The sequence below is a fragment of the Penaeus monodon genome, chromosome 32, assembly GCF_015228065.2.
Source record: "Penaeus monodon isolate SGIC_2016 chromosome 32, NSTDA_Pmon_1, whole genome shotgun sequence".
Lineage (NCBI taxonomy): Eukaryota > Metazoa > Arthropoda > Malacostraca > Decapoda > Penaeidae > Penaeus > Penaeus monodon.
Window position 1 is genome coordinate 24,590,599 of NC_051417.1, and position 739 is coordinate 24,591,337.

Below are 739 nucleotides of genomic sequence, written 5' to 3' on the forward strand. Positions count from 1 at the left end.
GACAACAATATTTATGCTGTAAAAGCGAGGATGGTACCTGAAAGAACTTCTTACGAAATACAAAACCCTTAACTCGAAGGCTTACCTAAAGTTTCCATCAATGTTACTCTGCCCCTTAGACCCGGGGGTGCCAACGGCAGCCACACTGATGCCGTTTTCAGCCTCGAAGCTATACCTGAAACGCCCGTTGCCATCGTCCTGCCTATCTTCCCTGACAATGGCAATATGCTTAGGGTTCGGGCGTCCGTACTGAGGGGCCGCCAGAGCCAGGGCGAAGGAGCAAACGAGGATGATCTGGAGGAAAAGGATTGGCTTGTATTTCAGTTGTGGAAGTGCTCGGTTTGGCGCGCTTTATGTTTCGGTTTGTATCGTTTCCCGAAGCGATGTCGATTTCCGTTTCTTTTTTTCATTTTATCATTATTATTTTTTTGCAACTACGACGAGGATATCTTGACACGGTTACGGATATTAACAAAGAATCTGGGAAAAAGTCGACTTATGCTTGATGTGATCTATGAAACGCTATCCTTTATATTTCTAGCTTTCACTTTTTCCACCCAAAAAAGTCGAAGCATTTTTGAAAGAACACTTTATAGCACAATTTGTTTTCTTCAAGAATAAAAGGCACTTCTTGGTATTCTTACCGTCTTCATGATGCTGATACTTGGAAGATGCTGTGTGCAATGGAGGTGGAAGAACATATCGCATTTATATACGCGAACAAGATACGAAGGGGGAG

General features: G+C 43.3%; 1 protein-coding gene across 1 annotated transcript in view; it reads right to left on the reverse strand.

The window, feature by feature from the left end:
• LOC119593754 (cuticle protein AM1199-like) overlaps nt 1–739 on the reverse strand; it is a 1,151-nt gene extending 412 nt beyond the window's left edge. The window contains exons 1-2 of the mRNA XM_037942765.1: nt 645–739; nt 86–294 (exon numbers count right to left, since the gene is read on the reverse strand). Coding sequence (XP_037798693.1) covers nt 86–294; nt 645–701 — 266 coding nt within the window. The 5' untranslated portion in view covers nt 702–739. The remainder of the gene's footprint in view (nt 1–85; nt 295–644) is intronic.